At 45.7% G+C, this 23,808-nt stretch overlaps 1 protein-coding gene across 1 annotated transcript in view; it reads right to left on the bottom strand.

The window, feature by feature from the left end:
* Positions 1-12,752, bottom strand: part of NT5E (5'-nucleotidase ecto) — a 51,326-nt gene extending 38,574 nt beyond the window's left edge. The window contains exon 1 of the mRNA XM_061623266.1: positions 12,256-12,752. Coding sequence (XP_061479250.1) covers positions 12,256-12,633 — 378 coding nt within the window. The 5' untranslated portion in view covers positions 12,634-12,752. The remainder of the gene's footprint in view (positions 1-12,255) is intronic.
* Positions 12,753-23,808: the final 11,056 nt, after the last annotated feature.

The following is a 23,808-nucleotide window of genomic DNA, read 5'->3' as shown; positions in this document are numbered from 1 at the left end:
TTTTGCAATTAGAGCCAATGAATAATTGTATTTAGGAATTAAAAATACTTAGGCTTTCAGACCCCCTCTGTAATTTCCTCTGATGGCTTGAACTTCTTTATCTTTTTCCAAGGCTAACACCAAACCTTTCCATCTTTAACCAAGCTGCTCACCAAAGCAGAGATGTTAGGAACATATTTGAGTCAAGAGGTCGCCTGCCTCAGTATTGACTGCAAATATAAAAAGTTCTTCAAGGTGAAAGTGTTTGCTGAAGAAAAGAAAGAAACCATGATATTTATGAACAGTATCTTGCAGTATCAGTCTGCTGGTTTGCTGTAATAACTTGAGTTTATGGTGACCTTCGTGGCCACCATGACTGTAATGTTTTGTTTGTTACCAGTGCTGAATAGTTATTTATCAGGATTGTACATTATGATTATCTAGTTGGGAGTGAGTGGTTGGAAGCAGTTTTATATCCTCCAGGATGAGAGTCTATTCTGGTATAGAACTGAGCCCCTTACATGTGAGAGATGGTGGGCATGGGGCATGAGTCCTTTAGTGCTTCAGAGATAGGGACAGTATCTTACATGTGTATGTTTGGTAGTGATTCTTTGTATGTGGGTTGCTATAACATTGCTGAGTGCGGGTGGTTGAAGTACAAGTGGTTGGTTGATATGTTTCGAGGAGGCATGATGTAGTAGTAATGGGGGACTTCAATTATCCTGATACCTGTTGGGAGACAAATTCTGCCAAACATGGCCCCTCCAAGAAATTTCTGACTTGTGCTGGAGATAACTTCCTCCTACAGAAAGTGGAGGAAGCAACCAGAGGATCAGCTATCCTGGACTTGATTCTAACCAATAGAGATGATTTGGTGGATGAAGTGGCAGTTATGGGAACTCTGGGGGAAAGTAACCATGCTATACTTGAGTTCTTAATATTAAAGGAAGCAAAAGCTGAGAGTAGCCATATGCGCACCCTGGACTTCAGCAAAGCTGATTTCAATAAACTCAGAAGAATTGTATGGTTCCATTGCAAGCGACCCTAATGAGAAAAGGAGTCCAAGATGGGTGGGAGTTTCTAAAAAAGGAAATTCTAAAAGTGCAATGGCAAGCAATTCCAACAAGGAAAAAAGGGGGGAAACAGCAGAAGAAGCCAATGTGGCTTCACAAAAAGCTGAAAACAAAAAAAGACACATACAGAAAGTGGAAAGAAGGCCAGGTCACAAAGGAAGAGTACAGGCAGGTATCATGGAATTGCAGGGATGGTGTCAGGAAGGCTAAAGCTGAGAATGAGCTGAGGCTAGCGAGAGATGCTAAAAGCAACAAAAAAGGTTTCTTCAGATACGTCCATAGTAAAAGACAGAGAAAAGAAACGGTGGCACAGCTACTCAATGAGGAAGGCAAAATGATAACAGATGACAAAGAAAAGGCAGAAGTGCTCAATTCCTACTTTGACTCAGTCTTCTCCCAAAAAAGGGTCTATGACCCTCCTGGGAAACATGAAGTAGAAGGAGCAGGATTAGAGCTTGAGCTTGACAGACAAACAGTCAAGGAATACCTAATAACTTTGAATGAGTTCAAATCGGCAGGGCCAGATAAACTGCATCCTAGAGTATTGAATGAACTGGCTGAAGAATTCTCATAACCACTGTCTATAATTATCTTTGCGAAATCATGGAGGACTGGTGAAGTGCCGGATGACTGGAGGAGAGCTAATGTTGTCCCTATCTTCAAAAAAGGAGAAAAGGAGGAACTGGGAAACTACAGACCAGTCAGCCTAACATCAATCCCTGGAAAAACTCTGGAGCAGATTAAAAAGCAGTCAATCTGTAAGCACCTTGAAACAATGCAGTGATTACTAGGAGCCAACACGGATTTATGAAGAACAAATCCTGCCAAACCAAACTTATCTCATTTTTTGACCAGGTAACCTCCCTTGTATACTGTGGGAATGCTGTGGACATAATATATCTTGACTTCAGCAAAGCTTTTGACAAAGTGCCCCATGATATTCAGATTAGCAAGCTAGCTAAATGTGGGCTGGATGGAACAACTATCAGGTGGATCCATAGCTGGGTCCAGAATCGTACTCAAAGAGTGCTTATCAATGGTTTCTTCTCAAAGTGGGTGGAAATAACGAGTGGGGTACCATAGGGCTTGGTCCTGGGCCCAGTGCTCTTCAACATTTTTATTAATTACTTGGATGAGGAGATACAGAGCATGCTTATCAAATTTGCAGATGATACAAAATTGGGGGGCATAGCTAATACTGTGGAAGACAGAAACAACATTCAAAGGGACCTTGATAGGCTGGAGCATTGGGCTGAAAACAAGAGAATGAAATTCAACAGGGATAAATGCAAAGCTACACTTAGGAAAAAGAAACCAAATGCATAGTTATAAGATGGGGGATACTTGGCTCAGCCATACGACCTGTGAGAAAGATCTTGGAATTGTCCTTGATCACAAGCTGAATATGAGCCAACAGTGTGATGTGGCTGCAAAAAAGGCAAATGCTATATTAGGCTGCATTAACAGAAGTATCGTTTCCAAATCGTGTGAAGTATTAGTTCCCCTCTATTCAGCACTGGTTAGGCCTCATCTTGAATACTGTGTCCAGTTCTGGTCTCCGCACTTCAAGAAGGATGCAGACAAACTGGAACAGGTTCAGAGGAGGGCAACAAGGATGATCAGGGGACTAGAAACCAAGCCCTATGAGGAGACTGAAAGAAATGGGCATGTTTAGCCTGGAGAAGAGAAGACTGAGGGGAGATATGATAGCACTCTTCATGTACATGAAAGGTTGTCACCCAGAGGAGGGCCGGGATCTCTTCTCAATCATCCCAGAGTGCAGGACACGGAATAATGGGCTCAAGTTGTGGGAAGCCAGATTTTGACTGGACATCAGGAAAAACTTCCTAACTGTTAGAGCCATACGACAATGGAATCAATTACCTAGAGAGACAGTGGGCTCTCCGACACTGGAGGCATTCAAGAGGCAGCTGGACAGCCATCTGTCGGGAATGCTTTGATTTGGATTTCTGCATTGAGCAGGGGGCTGGACTTGATGGCCTTATAGACCCCTTCCAACTCTACTATTCTATGATTCTATGATATGTCTCAGTGAATTATGGTAGTGGTTGTATGGAAAGGATGGCAAGTGGTTGTATGACTATGTGTTATGCTGGTTGTTATTTTATATTATACTGCCTTGTAATACTCTCTTTTATATTGTGTTTTTGTATATGGATATTGTTCATGTATTTTGCTTTGTAAGTTAATTTGATATGGCTTTTATTGTGTGTATTCTATTGTAAACCGCTTTCACATCTTTCAGATAGTAAGCAGTCTATAAATGGAAATAATAATAATGATAATGATAATGCCGATAATGCCACCCTGGACTCCTTCTGGGGGGAAAAAAGTGGAAATGGACTGCTTTCAAGTCGATTCTGACTTATGGCAACCCTATGAATAGGGTTTTCATGGTAAGCGGTATTCAGAGTGGGTTTACCATTGTCTTCCTCTGAGGCTGAGAGGCAGTGACTGGCCCAAGGTCACCCAGTGAGCTTCGTGGCTGTGTGGGGAATCGAACCCTGGTTTCCCAGGTTGTAGTCCAACTCCCTAACCACTATACCACACTGGGAGGAAGGATGGCATATAAATTTAATAAATAAATAAATAAACTTTTCCTCCTCTCCTTTTGAAGATCAATTCAAAAATGTAGAAACAGCATGTGGTGCAATCCTTCTTGGACCGTAACACTTCAGACTGCAGCCAAAGAGTGATGTTGCTGAAACAATCCCGTTCCGTGCCCGGTACCTGCCGGGCAGAGGGGCGTGTTTGCGGCCGCAGCCGAAGCCCAGGCCGCCATTGTGTGTGTGCGTGCACGCGGCACGCCGGCACGCCGTCTGACGCACAGGAAGGAGGCAGGGCGGCTGAAGGCCATTTAGCCTCCCGCCCTCCTTTGAATTTTGGTGGCGACAGAGCTTCGGCTTCAGCTGCGCAGCGCAGCTCCTTTGCCTTTGCACGTGGGCCTCCGGAGGCTTTTCTGAGGCCAGGCCAGGTGCTCGGCGGCGATTGCCCCCCCCACGCCCCCTCGGGAGACAGGGAGGCAGCGGCGGCGAGGCTGGGCATAGCTGAGCTTGGTGGCGGCATCAAAGCCTACGCGGCCAGGCCCTGGCGGCGGCGGCGGTGGCTCGCTCGCCAGTGCACATGGCTTCCTAGGGCTCGTTCTCGGGGCAGTGCGGTGCGGCGGCGAGGCCCCTGGCTCAGCAGTTTGGCAGCAGGGAGCCCTCGGCCATGGGAGTCCCTCCAGTAGCGGCGGTGCTGTGGTGGCAGCATCGGGGCTCCAGCCCGGGGAGGTCTGCAGGAGGCATCAGCAGAGCCTGTGGCGCGGCGCAGACGACAGCAGCAGCGACTGACCACAGCGGCGGCAAGGCCTAGCGGCAGCGGCACTACTCAGGCAATGCGGCCCTGTGGCTACTTTCTTTGAAGGATAGCTCCAGGGGGATCCCTGTGGGAGGGTGGGAAGGTTATTGCCCCTTACTCACCCCATAGTAAAGGAATTGGGTTCCAGCCCCATCACCCTCCCCCAAGTAGGCACTTGTTGGTCCAGGCGGCCTGGATCGCTGGGGCTGGATAAGGGGGCCTATCTGTAGGTGGCCGGGGTGTGCGGGGTTAGGAGAGGGCACTGTCCGGCTGGGCTGTGAGGGTGCTGGTCCCCCTTTAGGGACCCCCAAGCTGACCACTCCTTATTTCTGGGGAGGCACTCCCTCCCTCTTGCTTCGGCAATGGAGCATAGGCCGTGGGGGGGTCTTTAGTTGAAAGGGATTGACCTGGCTAAGCTCCAGCTCAGGATGCCACCCAAAAAGGGCAAGGAGGGCTGCAAGGGAAGGGAAGGGCCCCCAGGGTGGAGGGTAGACGCCCACCCCCATTCATGATAAAGGAGAATAGTAATGTTATCTGCCTCCTCTGTGCAAGACATTTTTCCTGGCTGTCATAACCTTTGCTCTCAAACAGAGGCTGAGCACAGATTTTGGAATATGCTTTTTAAAAGTAGGAGCTAGACCACAACAGAGCAAATGTGCAATTGCAACACAGCTGTATATGACACTCTCCTCTATGTTTAAACACATTGTTTTCGATAAAGAAGCATTCCCACCTTTATTATCCTGCACCCAGATAAGCCCTGTCACACCCCCCATTAGGTGCACCCAGATAAGCCCCGTCACACCCCCTATTAGGTGCACCCAGATAAGCCCCGTCACACACCCCATTAGGTCACTTGGTGGCCCAGGAGGCCTGGATTGTCTGGGGCTGTATGGGGGAGCCAATTGGTTGGTGACTGGGGGGTGCAGGGTGAGAAGAGGGCACAGTCCGGCCAGGCTGTGAAGGTGCCAGGGCCCCTCTAGTGCTCCCTCATGCTTACCACCTCTCCTTTCTGGATGAGGCACTCCCCTTGCTTCTGCAACAGGGCATAGGCCGGGGGGGATTTAGCGGAACAGGGCATTTAGCGGAAGGGAATAGACCTGGCTACACGCTCAATCTCAGGATGCCACCCAAAAGGGGCAAAGTGGGCCGAAAGGGGAGGGCAGGGCCCCCAGGGCGGAGGGTAGATGCCCACCCCCAGCTGTGGAGGAGTGGAACATAGCCAATGCACTTCATGTGTTGTTATTGCTAGGGTTACTTTACCATTTACAGGGATCTCGGACCCGGGAGATGAAGGATGGTAGCTCAGTAACAGATCACTTGCTTTGCATGCAAAGGGTCCTCAGGTTCAGCCCTCGGCACCACCAGTTGGGGCCAGGAGATACTTCTATTGGGGGCCCCTTGCCCACTACAGAAGGTGAAATAGGAGTAGACTCCTCTTCTTGATACTGAAGTGTATTTTTAGTTTAAACCAACTGTTTCTATTCATTTACCAAGTACCTAGAGAGGTGCTGGGCTATCTGGCAGCTGGACAGCCATCTGTGGGGATGCTTTTATTAAGGGATGTACTGAAAAGGCCATTCCACTTCCACACTGTCTTTGCAAACCAGGAAAGTTTGGAGATGCTCTGTCATAACGTAGCAATATTCTGAGATATCATATCATGGTGGCCTCTATGGCATGCACCATTAAAATGGCAGCCGCAAGCAGTGAACACTGTGGGTGATGTTTCATCCCAGAGCATTTAGGGAGAAACATGTGGCCATCAGTTGGAGGCCATTTGGATTGGAGCTATGCAATGTAATGACAAAGAGCAGAGGCTTTTTGAGGAGGGCAGGTGGCAGCCACAGGCAGAAAGGAGGCTGCAGGAGCCAGTAGGGATCCCAATTAGTGCTGCAACTTCACCTCCAAAACTACCTCACTTCCACAAATGCAAATGCTCATCCCCTCTTTTCACTGTCAAGCTTCTCCCCAAATACGTTCTTCAAAACCCTGCGATATTCTGAGTAAACATAATTGGGATTCTGCTGTATGGGCGCCTTTCCATGGGAAGAAGTAACAATACACATGGTGGGATTTTCTCATAAGTAAATGTGCATAGAATTGGTCCAAGTCATATTTCTCTGAGTAAATTATCTAAACATAAGGGAATTCTTTGCAGTAATCATGTACAGGCTGCACGTTTGCTTGCATCTTCTCTTTAGCTAGTTTGCAAACTGACAGTAGATAAGGTGGCCACCCTTGTTTTACAGGCCACAAGTCCTGTGCTTTTAAGAGTCAGTTGATCTGCAGACATTAGAAGATGACATTGCTCAACTCCATGCCATCTAACAACTGCTGGATATGAACCCACAATTAAACACGCCAGAAGAATAGCAGAGGCTGCTCAAGGAAAGTGTCCCTTCCCAGCTGGCAGACTGCCCGGTTTCTGGGGAGACTCATTTTATGATGCGGTTTTTCTTTATTAGGTGGTTTTCTGGATCCTATACTGTGGCCCCCAGCGTGCCCTTATGGCCGGCAATTTTAAATCAGCCTTAGGTACAGACGCACTCGTCCAGGGGACGATAGATAAAGACATACACTTGGGCAGGGTTATTGGCCCCTTCCCATCATCCCTACAAGTGGGGTAAGTCAGTAGTGGTTTCATACCGGATAGTCTATGCACAGTGCACTACACTGCATTCAATGTGGTGCGCGCCTGTGGCAGAGGTGCCTTATGGGCAAGTGTGGCAGATAATCTGCCTGCATTGCCGGCTCTCGAGTTTTTGCCTTTTTGGTCAACTATGCAGCAGAGCATTACCTATGGGCTGCTGTATTCTTGTATGCAGCACTTCAGCTCCTTCTTGGAAGGGACAGTCAGGAGACGAGAGGGCTCAGAAGCAGCGGGGCACTATTTTCATGATTTATGGTTCATGGGTAGGGTGGACTTTGGGTGCAGGTTCCTTACCACAGCTTCAGGGTTTGTGTTTGTTTTGTTTTGGCTGCCTTACATACCAACCTGTGGTGTGCCCCCCCCTTTCCTGCAGTGTGCCCATGGTGTTTCAGTTAGAGGAGGGACCGACTCTGGGGGGGTGAGAACTGCTAGTCCCATACCACACACTGGGAGATGGGGGAGGGGAGTCAGAGATGGCCATATGCCTATCTTTGCCCCAGCATGCTCACCAGCTATCAGAGAGCAGGAGAGGATTTCTGGGAGTTACAGGCCGGCAGGGGCTATACAAAGTGTCCATGTTCACCTGACCCGCCAGGGATTGTTGGTCAGGGAGGTGCCCTGTGACCAGCTGTTGCAGGCAGCGGCCCTCACACCATCCGGCTGTCCAAGGTTTGTTTCCAGGCAGACCAGGGGCGCAAGAGGCACACCATTATTTTATCCTGCCCCAGGACTGGACACTTGTCCCATGAGGGCATCATGGTGTTTTTGTTTTGGTTTTTGGCCTGTAGCTACAGGCCCGATTGCCTGATAATCAGGGGGAGGGATCTTCCCTCATAAAGTTTCGGCCTAGCGTCACAGAGCCTGGGAGCAGACGCATGGGGGTTTTGGGGGGACATGCTCCTACGGAATTAGGGCTGCATACCCGGCAGGTGAATTGCCTACCTGGAGTACATTCACCCCTGGGGTGAGTCTGAAGGTCCAGGACCCAATTGTTCACGGTTGTTTCTGTTTTGGCAGGTTGCTGGACGGGGATGGAGCAGTTTCACAGCCTACTCTGCAGCCATGGCATGATCTTCTAGGCTGGCCGTGGGGCTGCAAACGCACATTGGTTCACAGCCAGGCGTCTGATGGTGGGCCACAGTTTGGTGGCTGGGTCGACAGAGTATGCGCTGGGAATGGTCTCCTATCCATGTTGTTCCAGCAGGGTTCAGTGCGGAAGGTCCCGCAAGTGGTGGTCATTCCCCGGGGTGGGAATGACCTTGGTTACTCAAGGGCAAGGTCCTCAGGGGCAGGCATGTGAGGACATGCAGTTGAGGCCACAATAGTCTCTGGTTGTCTGCCGTGGTCAGACATGGAGGGCAAGGCCCTCAGTGGCAGGCATGTGAGGACATGCAGTTGAGGCCACAATAGCCTCTGGTCGTCTGCTGTGGTCAGACATGGAGGGCAAGGCCCTCAGTGGCAGGCATGTGAGGACATGCTGTTGAGGCTACGATAGCCTCTGGTCATCTGCAGGAGGGCGAGGCCCTCAATGGCAGGCATGTGAGGACATGCAGTTTGTGAGGCAACAATGGCATCCTCTTGACGGACCTGCAGAGGGGTCTGCACAAGATTCTTATTGGGTGTGGGGTAAAGGGAGACTAAGCAGAGGCTTGTCCCCCTTTTGTGGCAAGGAAGTGCGGGGGAAAGGTTAAAAGGGAAAGGGCAGCTAGGTGACACCTTTAGGCACCTTTGGGGTGATTGGCGGTCCGGGCGCCTGCAGCTCAGGGCTATACGGCCCGGGGGCAGAACACGGGCCGCCTTTGGGGCCAACGTGCCTCATCTGCTCGGAGTTTCAGGGCTCTGGGGGGCGGTGATGCAGGTTGGACCCCCTACACATCTTCAGGGTGTGGCCCGAGCTGGGGTCTGGCACAGGGCAGCCCCGGGCTCAGGCAAGGGTTTGGTTGCCCTATGGCTGCAAGCAGGCTTTGCCTGGATCATCAGAATGCTCCCGACTTGATTTCCCCTCTGCAGGTTCATTATTCTAATTGATTCCGTTTAATAAAGTGGCCCATGATTTAACCCAATGGATGGTGTTTGTGTTTTATTTCGGCAATAGGCCGCAAAACACTGTTAGTTCCTCTCTGTGTAGGACATTTCTTTTCAAACCTGTAATTCCTCACCTGCCATCAGAAGCTGTCCAGTCTGGATAGGATTGTAACATGCCATTTCTACACATTGGAGCCAGCCCTTAAGAAACTGCTTTCAAGCAGGGAGGCTAAGCAAAACACTGTGCTTCAAGAGAACATCAAGTGTGCTTCCAAAATTCTAGCTGTTCACTGAAACACCATCTTTCATTTGAGTGTTTTATCAGCATGACATGATGGCAAAGAGGATCATGGAGAAAAAAATGCTACTTGACCACATTTTCAGCCACTGTGAAAGTGCAAGGGCCCCATGTAATACCTGCTCTGAAGAGCCTTAGAATGTGAGGTGTACAAAGGGGAGGGGTACAGAAAGAGGAGGGGGAAGAGAGTGAAAAAGGGCTCTTGGAATGGGACTTGAAGGAGAGCAGCAAAGGAGAAGAACTTAGAAGAGTGAAGAAGGAGCTGAAAAGAGACTTGAGGAAGAAAAAAAAGAAGGGAAGAAAGAAGGTAGATGGGTGAAAGAAACTGCCATTCAATTAGCAACAGTAATCTGACATTATTTATTCATTAATTTGATTCATTCAAGAAATCCACTGTCACCAAGTAAAAAGCAGTGCTTTCACTTGGGTAACTGTAGTGTACTTTAACTCACTGTTAATTGTTTGCATTTATAGTTTTTAAGTTTATCAAAGAAATGTTTTTATATTAATTGGACTTCAAGGTACTTGCTAATTTGCCTCTCCACATCTTGAGTACAGGACTCTGAGGCATTACTACATGCATATGACCAACTGAATCATCCCAGACCTTTCTTTTTTCTGAGCCAAGCATCAGTCAAAGTTCTGGCAAACATTGATACTGTGCACAGCACAACAAAATTAGTGGTGGGGATTCACCATGCCTTCACCAGAAAAAGTTTTGGAAACATCCATATTGGACTGCAAATAACTTCAGCTCCTTGCCCACTTTTTTTAGCCATGATACAACAAACTATTCCAAAGCTCCTATATTTTCCAAGCAGCTTCTTTCCACACTTTCCAGGGCAAATGTGTTTTTTCTTTGGTTTCTAGACTTTTAGACATTGGTCGAGATTCTTGAAAAATAAAACACACCTTTCAGGCACTTCCTTGGACAGTCTTGCATACCAGTCCCAAGATTATGTGTTTAGGATAGGGCATGCTAGTCTCCATATCAGCATAATGTTACAAACATGATATTCTAAATGTACTGTAATAAAATTGGGTTGCCATGGTAGGTAGATATAACAGGGCTGGTTTGCAAATGTCTTCACACACCTGACTACAATATGGCTCAAATTGACTGTCAATAACACTTTTAGAGATGTTTGCCTCTGGTTACAGCAAGCACATTCATCCATTGACTGGAATGAACTAATATGCTGCAGGCTGCATCCATGTTTATCTTCCTCTTCCAACATTAAATACAGTGGAGACTAAATAGAGCTGCCCACACTGTAATTTGGGTGTGGAAATAAACAACTTGAAGCCACTAAAAATGTCAAGAGCAGGATCCACAATGGATTTAAAATATATGCCATTTCATATACTTAAAATAGTATAAAATTCAAGGAAAAGAACTGAACACTGATTACTAGTCTGATATGGCATATTTGTCAAGAGCTGAAGATCAGGCACATGTTACATATTCCCAATAAAAGTAGGGGGGAAATCTGAAGTAGCATCTAAGCAAATTGTGACATTTGTTGCCAGGTGAACTGATAAAATGAAAACTCCATTGCAGGAACACCTCAATCAAAATGGCCCTGTCTCTCACTGCTACCCAACTCACCTCAGAAAGTGAGGGCATCCAGAGTCAGACTTGTAATATTGATCTTAATATTAGAGCAATTCATATGGGAGTAAATGGTCTTTCAAACACCCTGGTTCCAGACTATTTACAGCTTTGATGGTTAAAATCTGAAGCACTTTGAATCAGTGGACTTGACATCCAGTCTAAAATTGCCTTTGGGAGGCTCCTGCTGTTTAGATAATAATGTGTGTTATTTACTTGCTTCAAAATGTGGTAAGCTAGTCCTGCTACCTTATGAGACCCTTCTGCTTATTATTCTGAATGGGATCCTGGGCCTTTGCCCCAAAGAGCCAGTGGAGTTCTTCAAATACTGCTGAGATATGTTCATTTTTGGATATACAAGAATGCATTTCTGCTTCACAGATGCATTCTGGACACATTAACATTTCCTGTCTTCAATGGTAGCCCTGTGTAAACAGGTAAGCGTGGCAAGGTCACGGTTTTGTTAGATCTGACCAAAGGTCCACCTGCTCCAGCACTTTGTTTCCAACAGCAGCCAGCCAGGTGCTCCCGAAAATTCACAAGCAGAGCATCACGAAGAGGATTTGGTGCCCCGGTATTCTTCTGACCTTTTTTGCTATCATGGCTAATAGCCTTTGACAGACCTTTTCCTCCCTGAATTTGTCTCTTGATTTTTTCCTCCTTAACAAAGCCAGCTTCAAGCTAGATATGACATTGTTGCTGCAATTAGCAACTGTGTGACTGGCTTTTTCAAAAGTAAACAGGCGCGCGTGGGCGCGCGTGTGTCACCCCACAGTGTGGTCCCAATCCCGGATCGGGACTGCTGCAGAAGGCAAAATATTCAAGCCCTCCTATTCCTTCCAGCGTCCCAATCCAGATCGCTCCCATTTATTTTTTAAAAGACATTGACGTGAATAGCGTCAGGTCTAGCATGGCCCTGAGTTAACGGCCCACACGAAGCTGCGAATTCCACTAACAAAGTACGTCTGGTTGAAGAAGGACGCCCTTGTGCCTGCCCTGAACCTGCCGTTTCTGCTGTGAGAGGGGGAGAAAAATGTCCTGCCCTCATAACTCTTCCGAACTTTATTATGACCTCCCGCCATACTGGGATAAGACCACCCCAAGCTGTGCCCACGTGAGGTCCAGTTAGACCAACCCTAAGACACCACCACAGAAAGTATTTCAGCCGGGAGGAGGGAGGCACGACCCTGGCGCCCCGCCCTGTGGCAGGGTTTCCCGCCCGCAGGCACGCACAGACAGCCGGCACGCCGCTTACCATTGCGTCGTAGCCGAGGAGGTTCATGAAGCGCACCACCTCCTTCCCTTTGAAGAAGCTGAACCACACGGTGCCCTGGTATTGGTCGCCGGCGTCGAGGAGCAGCACGTTGCGGTGACTGGCGCGGACCTCGCGGATCTTGGTGGCGCGGCGCGCCACCCCGCCGTAGCAGTCCTCCCCGACGCATTTGCCCGAGTCGCGGCTGGTCTGCTCTACTCTGGCGTGGACGTCATTGGTGTGCAGGATGGTGAGCTCGAAGGAGCCGGCGGTGGCGGCAGAGAGCGAGGCGCAAAGCAGCCAGAGGAGCGGGGCCAGCCACCGCGCGCAATTCTGCGCCGTGCGCTGCTGCTGCTGCTGCTGCCGCCTCAGATTCTCCATAACCGAAATAGGCGGGCGCGCCACTGGGAAGCGCAGCGGCTCGCGGAGGCGCTTTAGGCGCAGCTTAGCCGCGGGGGTGGGGAGAGGAGGAGCTGGTGGACAGCCACCTCTCCGGTCCCGCCCGGGCCCCTCTAATCATCACGCCTCACCATCCCCCTGCCGTCCCGATGACAACTGGGAGCGGCTGTCTGACTGCTTCTGAGAGTCCCTTCCTCGCCGCTCCTTCTCTCGCACCTTACTCACCCTTCCTGAGACGAACCTTGGGAAATGCAGCGCTTTCCTGGGCAGATGAGGGCTGGGCGGGGTTGGTAATATACTAATTTATGTATTTTAACTCCCTGTGCCAAGCAAGCATGTCGTCTGTGAAGTTTTTTATGTATAGATGCACAGTTACAACATGTCATGGTGCTGTGTACAGGATGTCCCTCGAGGCAGTTCAACTAATTGAACCCGTCTGTCAAGTGACTGACCTATCCTTATTTCCATATTTAAGGCAAGACCATATTGAAAAAATGGAAATGGACTGCCTTCAAGTCGATTCCGACTTACGGCGACCCTACGAATAGGGCTTTCATGTTAAGCAGCATTCAGAGGGGGTTTACCGTTGCCTTCCTCCGAGGCTAGTGACTGGCCCAAGGTCACCCAGTGAGCGTCATGGCTGTGTGGGGATTTGAACCCTGGTCTCCCAGGTCGTAGTCCAACGCTCTAACCAAGACCATATTAGGGCAACCAAAATGCTACAAAAGAGGGTGCAAGCATTCCAGTTTTGTCACATTTTGGTTGGCCTCTAAACGTATTGCCCTAACGTCATCTTGGATTGTCTTTTCTTTTTCTTGTGGGTCAACAGGGCTTCCTTTAACTATTCCTATTTATAACAGGCTCTGAGCTCCAGTATCTAAAAGCCATCCCTTTCCACTGCACTATCGCTAGGGCTTGTGAACTTTTCCTTCAAAGAGCATACATGTGCTTTCTTTATAGCAGTGATTCCCCAGCTTTGTTCCCCGCAGACCCCTGAAGAATTGCTGAGGACCACTTAACGCTTTTTCTGCCTGGTGTAGCAATTATAAGGCACTGTGCTAGATGCTGTGTAATTTGAATTGCATTTTATTGCTTCTTTTATTTCTTGTATATTGTACTTTATATATTCCATAGAATTCAAATTGTAATACAATATAAGAAATAAAAGAAGCAATTAAAATACAACTAAAAATCAATATGAACATTTAACGCGGTGGATATGCCATCTCCCATCTTCAGTCACAGATCCAAAGACACGGCGCAGACCCCTTGAATGGATCTTGCGGACCATTGATGGTCCTCAGTCCACAGTATGGGAACACCTGATCTGTGCCATAGCTCTGTGAGGTAGATTAACCAGAGATCCTGACTTGCTTTAGGCCAGCCAGTGGCCAGTTCACATTGACTTGACATGGCGAATTCTATAGTGCTAGATACCATAAAGTGTGACAGGGAGACACTTGTTTCCAAGTGATTGGTGACACTCAGTAGCCTACGGCCGGAGAGCCACAGGCTCTATTCAAGCACAATATTAATCTTCCATGTTCATAAACCTTCCATATGACCCGAGTGAAAGTATAGCACAGAGTCATGATCTTCTAAATATGTAATTTTAAATAAGTTAGAACCGAATGGAATCAAATGCCTAGGGATCTAAATGGCTTATGGGGGCTGTTAGTACTATCCTAAGTATGCAGCTGATAAGGAGACCACAATATTTCAGTTCTTTCTTTCCTTTGAGAGAATAGGCACCCCTATTTCTAATACCTATGAAATCCCAAGATCCTCCGAAAGACCATGGTGTAGTTGACAAAACCCACAACTGCTTTTTCAGTATTTTTGAGGTGCATAGGGTGAAAAGATACATAATCTAAAATCATTAATTGCCTCTTAAAATCCTTTATCATCCTCTTATATATTCAGTCTCCTATAGTGATGGTTGTGACTACACAGAATTAGGAAGTAATTTTTTGAAAACATTTGTTGACTCAAGAAAAAAGGATACTTGTATAATATGTGTATATCACTTTAATAAAAACTTCTTGCTAAATTCTTGTATCTGATGTTGAAACAATTTCAGAAAAATCCTTGCAACATAGCTTCCTTGAACATAAAAAAGCTATCCTCATTCAGAAGCCACATGACAACTTCAAATACCTAAAGATGATATACTAGAGAAATATACAGAAGGTAAAATACATGGATAGGTGATATTTAAAGCAACAGGGTTCCATCAGCTCCATACATGACAGTTTGTGTGTGGAGAGGAGTAAGTGTGTGTAAAAAAAGCACACACCAAATCCTGGATACTGTAGTTAAGGGTGCTGGGAATTGCAGCTATGTGAGAGGTAAACTACAGTTCCCAGGATTCTTGGGGATGAATGGGAATATACTTTAAAGGTATGGTGTATATGTAGTCTAAGTGAAATATTTAGAATGCCTCCCTTGCTACATAAATAATGCCACCCTGGGTTCCTGCCGGGAGGAAGAGTGAGATATAAATCAAACAATTAATTAAATAAATAAGTATAGGAGGATAGTTAAAGCTTTTCTTTTTAATAAGTCTTTTAAACTCTCTCAGTTGTTTTGGCTGCTCTGATACTTGTTTTTGTTATATATCACCTGTTCTTATTTATTTTTTACTGTTTTTATTTCCCACCTCTTGGATCTCTTTAGAGAGTAACAGCAGAAAATAAATGATTTTAAATGAATACATGCACTCATAGTTTATGCCAATATTTAGATTTACTTATTAATGAAAGAACATAAGAAGAGCCTGTTCTCAAAGTGGCCAGCCAACCAGACATCCATGGGAAGCTAGCAAGCAGGACCTGAGTGCATGAGCACTCTCCCTTCCTGTGGTTTCCAGAAAGTAGATGTGTTCCTGGGCATTACTTTAACAGAAACTTCGATACCAAAGGTAGGAATAACATGAAAAGAATAGTGATAGGTTCCTACACCCACTCATAGATGCTGGGGCAGCTTCAACAGGGGCTTTCAAGGGTGCCTACCCAGCACCCATCCACCCCTCCCCTTCTCTTCCTCTGAATTGTATTAGCTCCTTCCCTCCCCAGCCCTGGGAGAAAGCAAGAGATCTTTTTAACACAGATCTCTTTGATGCGAAGTAAACACATAGGCTTGTCAGTTTCACCCTAGCAAAGCAAAGGCACAGGCTTAGCAGTTTATTGATAGCAAAGCAAATACACAGGCTAGTCAGTTACACTTTAAAGCAAAGGTACAGGCTTGAAAGTTTATCCATATCAAAGCAAAGTTTCACCTTAAAAAACCTTTGTTAAAAGGAGCTTCCTGGAGGATTCATTAATTGAGGTATTACTGTATTTGGAACTGTACTGCCTTCAACTATGGAGGCAGAACAAAGCTATCATATCTAATAGCCATTGATAGCCTTATCCTTCATGAATTTGTCTAATCCTCTTTTGAAGCCATCCAAGTTCGTGGCCATCACTGCCTCTTACAGGAGTGAATTCCATTGTTTAACTATGTACTATGTGAAGAAGTACTTTCAGTAGTGTAGTGGCAACTTCAGAAGTGCAAGGTCCTTCATGATAGTCAAACCATGCCCACACACAGCCACATCCCCTTCTAAGATGATACCACCTTCTAAGATTATATAATAAAATGAGCTTTCAGTCTCTTAGTTTGGTTGGAGTACTTTTCCTTAGCGATGCATTCCAACAATCAATACAGATCTCCATGTGTTGCCTTTCCGTTAGATCTACTATTTTCTGTGCATGTACATGGGTAAATGTGTTAAGATGCTGTAAAGTAAGGAGCTTCCTTACATTACCCCCCCCACACACACACATATGTTTCCTCTTTTTCCCTCTTCCTCTTCAACTACTCCTGGCTTTGGGCTGGAACAAAACCACGTATCTCCCTCCCCCTTTTTTTTGCTGGTGGGTTGAGAATAAGATCCTTGTTAACAAACAAACTGAAGGCCATGCATGAGAGAGAGTCCCCTTCAGTCCAGGTTCTCCCCTCCCTCCTTTTCCACTTTCTGTTGCTTGCTTGCTCTCTGTTGTCATATCTACACTCCTCAATCCTTCCTGCACCCTCCTATTCCTGTGACTTCTCCCACAACAGACCATCTTGACTGTAAGCCCTGCAAGACCCTCTTCCTGCTTGCTGGCCTTTTTCCACCTGGCCTGGAAGGGTGGGGCTTTGACTGACTACAGCTGTAAAAGGTATCACTACCTGAAGATGCCAGAGATCACCTTGACTGTGGGATTCTGTTTAGGGGCTTCTGTTTGGGTAAAAATTTAATTCTGCTAGTCAGTTTTTGTTTTGTTTTGCTGTTATTGGGATCATGCTTCTGTATTTTATTGTTGGATCTTATTAGGAATTATAAGGGTGTGTCAATTTATTGTATGTTTATTAAGATGTTTTTGTTAACCTATTGACTATCTGAATTTATTTTCTAACAGTGAATTATGTAACTTTTTTTCATGTTGTGAGTCACCTTGAGCATAGATTGCTCTGGAAAAGTGGCATACAAATAGTGATGATAATGATGAGATGTCCCTAGGAGCCAATCAGCATGAAAGGGGAGTGTGTTAGCTATTAAGAAGAGCCTTCTTAGTGGCTGGCTTGCCTCATTTCACTCTGATTGGCTCCAACCAGCAGGAAATGATGCTGGAGACATAGGCCCCCTTCTCTGACCCTGGTCCCTAAGTAAGGGGTCTAAGACCCAGGAATCTTGGACAACTACACCCCTGAGTACTTTTGTTTGTCTGTCCTGAATCTTCCAACATTCAGCTTCATTGAATGTCCGTGGGTTCTAGTGTTATGAGAGAAGGAGAAAAACATGTCTCTATCTACTTTCTCCATATTATGCATAATTTTATATACTTCTATCATGTCACCTCTGACTCACTTTTTCTCTCAATTAAAAAGCCCAAAATGCTGCATCCCTTCCTCACAGAGGAGTTGCTCCTCAAGGGAGTAGTAAAATGAAATAATTGTTATCCGTACTCGTTTCACAGCATGACAGAAAATATATTTCAGAGAAGCCTGAAGATCTGCTCTTTAGTTAAGTTGATATGGTGGATATTCTTCCAGTGGCGGTTTAAGAATTGCAATCTTTTTAATGATAATCATTTTGATTATGTCTCCTTTCTAACAGTGTAATGCAAATTTACCATGCAGACAGTCTCCAAAATTTATCTAACCCAATGTTCCTTTATCAGAGGCAACCATTGTACTCACACTCAAGATCCCAAGGATCACAGACTAGATGGCTGCCACTCTTCTTCCCATAGTAGTCTCCATATCACAACTAGTTCTCTTTCCTGCCTCGACAATTCCTCACTACTCATCCCTCACCCCACATGCTATGTGCAGTTAGCAGATTTTTGGGAATGGGAATAGGGAAGTAAACTGTACGCTAAGGACAGCAATTTAATCTACCTTTGAAGTTGATGTACCTGGTTAAAGTGCTCATTATCTGAATTCTCATAATTTAATAAATAATTTAATAAATTAAATAATAAATTAAATAAATAATTTAGTCTCAAATCTGAAAACAGAAGCCTTAGCATGTTTATTCAGAAGTTAGTCCCACGATGTCTATTGGAGCTTTCTTCCAAGGGTGTTTACATTTGTAATCCTAAACACACATGCTAGAGAGGAAGTCCCACAGAATACAGTGGGGCTTTTTTTACTGTTGTTGAACTGAAACAAACTTAAAGTAAAAAACTTGCAAAGCTTCTTTACCAAGAGTAGAAGAGATGGGGATATTGCCCTCCCATGTGTCTGGCCCTCAAGACTTACTACCTCTCAGTTTTTCAAATTATGCCATCACCTTTTGTCCTCACTAGAGGAAGGGAGTAGGTGTGAGTTGCATCAGGGAGGTATAAAGTCTCAAAAAGGGGAGCTGTTGAAACTCATTCTAAACTGAATGTTCTGTTATTATATACCAATTGATCAGTTGCCACCTGGTTTTCTTACTACAGGGTATTGCAACTCTTATTAGTTTTCTCTAGGGTTGCTGTCTGTTTTGTGCCTTTAACACATTTGTGACAGGCAGAAATCCAACAGGTGTATTCCCTCTCCCCTCCCCCCACCTGGAAGTGCACTGATTGTAAACATTTAACTGCGGGCATGTGCCGGCCCTTTCCCTTCTCACAAGGTAACTATTATCACCAACTTTCACATGTCTTTGGATTTAAGAACAAAGTTTCCAAGTCAGAGTTTGTAACTTTCAGTAGAGGCAGCTGCATGAATCCAAACTAAGTATGTCTCATTTTAGAAATAAATCACTGTGTGCGTGGCACAGCTATGGAAGCACATTCCCTCCCCTTTGTATTGCCACATACAGCTGAGGCTATCCCTGGCATAGGCTAATGCTCCATTTCAGGGCTGCTGCTATTTTTTTCCCCTTGTCTCTTTCTCTCTCTCCCCTCCCCCCCCCTTTAGAATCCTTTTGGTAAATCTGTGCTTAAAATATCAGCAGGACTGAGCTCTTTAGAATTTCCTGCTTAATGTGCTATTTAAATTTGGCGTGAGTGCTCCTCTGAAGACAAGACATTCTGGTTTTGTGGGCAGATGCTAAAGCTATAATCAAGACAGTATGTAACTAGTTAGGTAGGAAACAGCACAAACAAATAATTACAGAGAGTCCTGTATCACCTTGAAAGTCTATCAGATTTATTATGGCATAGTTTCATAGACTAGAGCCCACTTTATCAGATTCATGAAATGTTCTACAACTTCACATTGTGATTTTCTATTGTTGACAATGTTTGTGTGGGTGAAAATTATAGCAGACTTCTCTTTGCTCTTCATTTTTATACTCCCATGTATTTACAGTTAACATGCTATGCTAGTTGTTCCCCAATGTACTTTTTTTTGGTGGAAATGTAGTTCTTCATTGTGTTTTGTAATCTCTTGGCTAGGATCAGAACAATGAATGTGGCAACTATTCTAGGGTGGGGAAAAGATAAAGTATTACAGTTTAGCATGAGTTCACACAACACAGTTGTTTTTTAAGTGGGATTATGAGAGACTGATGTATTGTTGTAACTTGAAAATGCTGAAATGATATCAGCATATTGACTAAGCTTAGTTTTTTTTCCCCATGTCTGTACAAGTCTTTCTAACTGTCATTTATGATGCATGGTCTTTGAACCTGGACAGTAGTTTAAGGCCAGGCAACTACTTAGAAAATTTAGATCTTTGCAAACAAACTTTTTTGGAAGATTCTTTGTATTTATCTAAGGGCTTAGGTTCAGGTTTGTTATTTCTTTTGCACAGAACATACACAGTTGCTATTCTTTTTTAAAGGACTCAGGTTTCCTATCGGCTTTTCTTTTGCACAACATATATACAGTTATTATAACTCACTTGTTTAAATGTAGAATTCAGATGCTTTAAAATGCTTTAAAATGCACTTCTTGTGTGGTCATCATATTTTCCCTGTGCTCAGACTTGAATATATTGTTGACAGGGAAAATTATTGTTGTTGTTGTTGTTGTTATTGCATTTATATACCACCCCATAGCTGAAGCTCTCTGGGCTGTTTACAATTAAAAACAAATCTACAAATTTAAAAACACATTTTAAAAAGCAATTTAAAACGCATGCTAAAATGCCTGGGAGAAGAGGAAAGTGTTGACCTGGTGCTGAAAAGATAACAGTGTTGGCGCTAGGAGCACCTCATCAGGAAGATCATTCCATAATTTGGGGGCCACCACTGAGAAGGCCCTCTCTCTTGTTGCCAGACTCCCACATTCCCTCCGAGTAGGCACCCAGAGGAAGGCCTTGGATGTTGAGTGTAGTGTATGGGTGGGTTCGTGTCGGGAGAGGCGTTCCATCAGGTATTGTGGTCCCAAGCCGTGTAAGACTTTATAGGTTAAAAACAGCACCTTGAATCGAGCTCAGCAACATACAGGCAGCCAATGCAAACGGGCCAGAATCGGTTTTATATGTTTGGACCATCTGGTTCCTGTTACCAATCTGGCCACTGCATTTTGCACAAGCTGCAGTTTCTGAACCATCTTTAAAGGCAGCCCCACATAGAGTGCATTGCAGTAATCTAACTTGGAGGTTACCAGAGCATGGACACTGAAGCCAGGTTAGGACGTAGCTGTGTCACCAACCAAAGTTGGTAGAAGGCACTCCATGCCACCAAGACTATCTGAGCCTCACATGACAGAGATGGTTCTAGGAGAACCCCCAAGCTATGAACCCGCTCCTTCAGGGGGAGTGCAACCCCATCCAGGACAGGTTGGACATCCACCATCCGGTCAGAAGAACCACCCATCTCAGTCTTGTCTGGATTGAGCCTCAGTTTATTAGCCCTCATCCAGTCCATTGTCGCAGCCAGGCACCAGTTCAGCACATTGACAGCCTCACCTGAAGAAGATGAAAAGGAGAAATAGAGCTGCGTGTCATCAGCATACTGATGGCAACACACTCCAAAGCTCCAGATGATCGCACCCAACGGTTTCAAGCAGATGTTGAACAGCATGGGGGACAGAACTGACCCCTGTGGAACCCCATACTGGAGAATCCAGGGTGCCAAGCAATGTTCCCCAGCACCACCTTCTGGAGCCGACCCGCCAAGTAGGAGTGGAACCACCACCATGCAGTTCCTCCCAGTCCCAACTCAGCCAGTCTCCCCAGAAGGATACCATGGTCGATGGTATTGAAAGCTGCTGAGAGATCAAGGAGAATCAACAGAGTCACATTCCCCCTGTCTCTCTCCTGACAGAGGTCATCATGCAGGGTGACCAAGGCTGTTTCCGTGCCAAAACCAGGCCTGAAACCCCAGCCAGGGACCATTCCCTCTCGCAGAGAGGCATTAATCACTTCCCTGGCTCAGCCGGCTGTTCTATCCCTGCTAGCTTTATTAGCCAAGAAGGGCAAGGATCCATCACAGAAATGGTTGCACAAACCTGTCCAAGCACCTTGTCAATGTCCTCAAGCTCTACCAACTGAAACTCACCCAAGAAATCAGGACAAGGCTATGCTCTGGATACCTCGCTTGGTTCACCTGCTACAACACTGGAGTCTAAGTCCTAGCGGATGCTGAAGGTTTTATCCTGGAAGTGCCTAGCAAAATGTAACTCTTCATTCAGCTAGTGTATCTTTTTGCTATTTTTACTGTGTGGAATGTTGCAATTTTGGTGGGTACACAGTGTGAGTCTGTAACATACCACTATGACAATAAAATTGTTCCCTTCATACATTTTATGAAGGGTAGATATAATCACAATATTAATCATTATTGTTCATTTAATTTGTTATGATGTAAGGTAGTAAGGTAGGTGTCCCAAATATTTCCCCCCACAGACCACTTGTAAAATTCATAGGGTCTTGATGGACCGCTTAACGATTTTTTGCCTGCCTGTTGTAGCAATTGTACTGCAGTGTGCTAGATGCTGTGTGATTTTTAAGTCACAGACATGCCACAGATCACCTGAATGAAGCTGTGGATCACAGTTGGGAACCCCTGATGTAAGGGGTGTGGTAGATTTTCTGTGTATAATTTTTTTCTGTGTATAATTAACTATGGCTAAGGTAAAGCCTCTAATACGCCTACCTTTTCCAACCTCGTTAAATTAATAGGTGCATTTGCCAGGACATTTGATGTGTAAAAATGGGAATGGGGGCAGGGGCATGCAGATAAACTCCCCCTGCATCACATGTGTGTGGGCTACTCTTCAGATTTCTGTTCAATTAGCAAAAGGTAATCAATTTAATAGTGCTCAATTGAATGCCCATATTTATTTTATCTATTTATTTATGTATTGTACTTATATATTGCCCCACAGCCAAAGCTCTCTAGGCGGTTTACAGTAACTAAAAACATTAAAACAAATATACAAATTTAAAAACACATCTTTAAAAAACAATTTAAAACACAATTTAAAAATTTAAAACAATTTAAAACACATGCTAAAATGCCTGGGAGAAGAGGAAACTCTTGACCTGGTGCTGGTAAGATAACAGTGTTGGTGCCAGGCGCACCTCATCAAAGGGATCATTCCATAATTTGGGGGGCCCAGTGAGAAGGCCCTCTCCCTTGTTGCCAGACTCCCAGTTTCCCTTGGAGTAGGCACCCGGAGGAGGGCCTTTGATCTTGAATGTAGTGTATGGGTGGGTTCATATCGGGAGAGGCGTTCCATCAGGTATTGTGGTTCCAAGCCTTGTAAGGCTTTATAGATCAAAACCAGCACCTTGAATCGAGCTCAGCAACATACAGGCAGCCAATGCAAATGGGCCAGAATCGGTTTTATATGTTCAAACCGTCTGGTCCCTGTTACTAATCTGGCCATTGCATTTTGCACAAGCTGCAGTTTCCCAACCGTCTTCAAAGGCAGCCCCACACAGAGTGCATTGCAGTAATCTAATTTAGAGGTTACCAGAGCATGGACAACTGAAGCCAGGTTATCCCTGTCCAGATAGGGACATAGTTGGTCCACCAACTGAAGCTGATAGAAGGCACTCCATGCCACCGAGGCTACCTGAGCCTCAAGTGACAGAGATGGTTCTAGGAGAACCCCCAAGCTACGAACCGGCTCCTTCAGGGGGAGTGCAAACCCATCCAGGACAGGTTGGACATCCACCATCCGGTCAGAAGAACCACCCACTAGCAGCATCTCAGTTTTGTCTGGATTGAGCCTCAGTTTATTAGCCCTCATCCAGTCCATTGTCGCAGCCAGGCACCAGTTCAGTACATTGACAGCCTCACCTGAAGAAGATGAAAAGGAGAAACAGAGCTGCGTGTCATCAGCATACTGATGGCAACACACTCCAAAGCTCCAGATGACCGCACCCAATGGTTTCATGTAGATGTTGAACAGCATGGGGGACAGAACTAACCCCTGTGGAACCCCATACTGGAGAGTCTAGGGTGCCGAGCAGTGTTCCCCAAGCACCACCTTCTGGAGGTGACCTGCCAAGTAGGAGTGGAACCACCGCAATGCAGTACCTCCCAGTCCCAACTCAGCCAGTCTCCCCAGAAGGATACCATGGTTGATGGTGTTGAAAGCCACTGAGAGTTCCAGGAGAATCAACAGAGTCACACGCCCCTTGTCTCTCTCCCGACAAAGGTCATCATACAGGGCAACCAAGGCTGTTTCCGTGCCAAAACCAGGCCTGAAATCTGACTGAAATGGATCCAGATAATCGGTC

The sequence above is a fragment of the Rhineura floridana genome, chromosome 4 (assembly GCF_030035675.1).
Source record: "Rhineura floridana isolate rRhiFlo1 chromosome 4, rRhiFlo1.hap2, whole genome shotgun sequence".
Classification (NCBI taxonomy): domain Eukaryota; kingdom Metazoa; phylum Chordata; class Lepidosauria; order Squamata; family Rhineuridae; genus Rhineura; species Rhineura floridana.
Note: the sequence above shows the minus strand (reverse complement) of the source record. Positions and strands in the feature narration are given on the sequence as shown.